Consider the following 348-nt stretch of genomic DNA (forward strand, 5'->3'; position numbering starts at 1 on the left):
ACCACATTGGTGTTCCCGCCGCTCGTTTGCCCCCTTCTCATATAAAAAAAGATATGTTGAAGTTAGTGATTGAAGGCCTCACCCTTAAACTTAGCGTTTTCTCCGAGTTTGGAAATAAAAAAATAGTTTTAGTAACTTTCTTTTTCGTAAGTGTTTTAAAATAGTAATAATTTAGGTATCCTACGCTGGTTCCCTGTGGTGAGCGTGCGTACCTACTGGGTGTCCCCGCTGGAGGCTGCGGTGGAGGCGCTGCGGGAGACCAACCGCGCGCTGAAGGCACTCGTGCTGGAAGCTCGCACCAGCGATGCTCCCCTGCATCAGCTCAGCATGAGACTAAATGGTATGTAG

At 48.3% G+C, this 348-nt stretch overlaps 1 protein-coding gene across 1 annotated transcript in view; it reads left to right on the forward strand.

Moving 5' to 3' along the window:
* Positions 1–348, forward strand: part of LOC106110625 (dedicator of cytokinesis protein 1-like) — a 19988-nt gene extending 19640 nt beyond the window's left edge. The window contains exon 18 of the mRNA XM_013292509.1: positions 176–348. Coding sequence (XP_013147963.1) covers positions 176–348 — 173 coding nt within the window. The remainder of the gene's footprint in view (positions 1–175) is intronic.

Source organism: Papilio polytes, unplaced genomic scaffold, assembly GCF_000836215.1.
Source record: "Papilio polytes unplaced genomic scaffold, Ppol_1.0 DF824213.1, whole genome shotgun sequence".
Lineage (NCBI taxonomy): Eukaryota > Metazoa > Arthropoda > Insecta > Lepidoptera > Papilionidae > Papilio > Papilio polytes.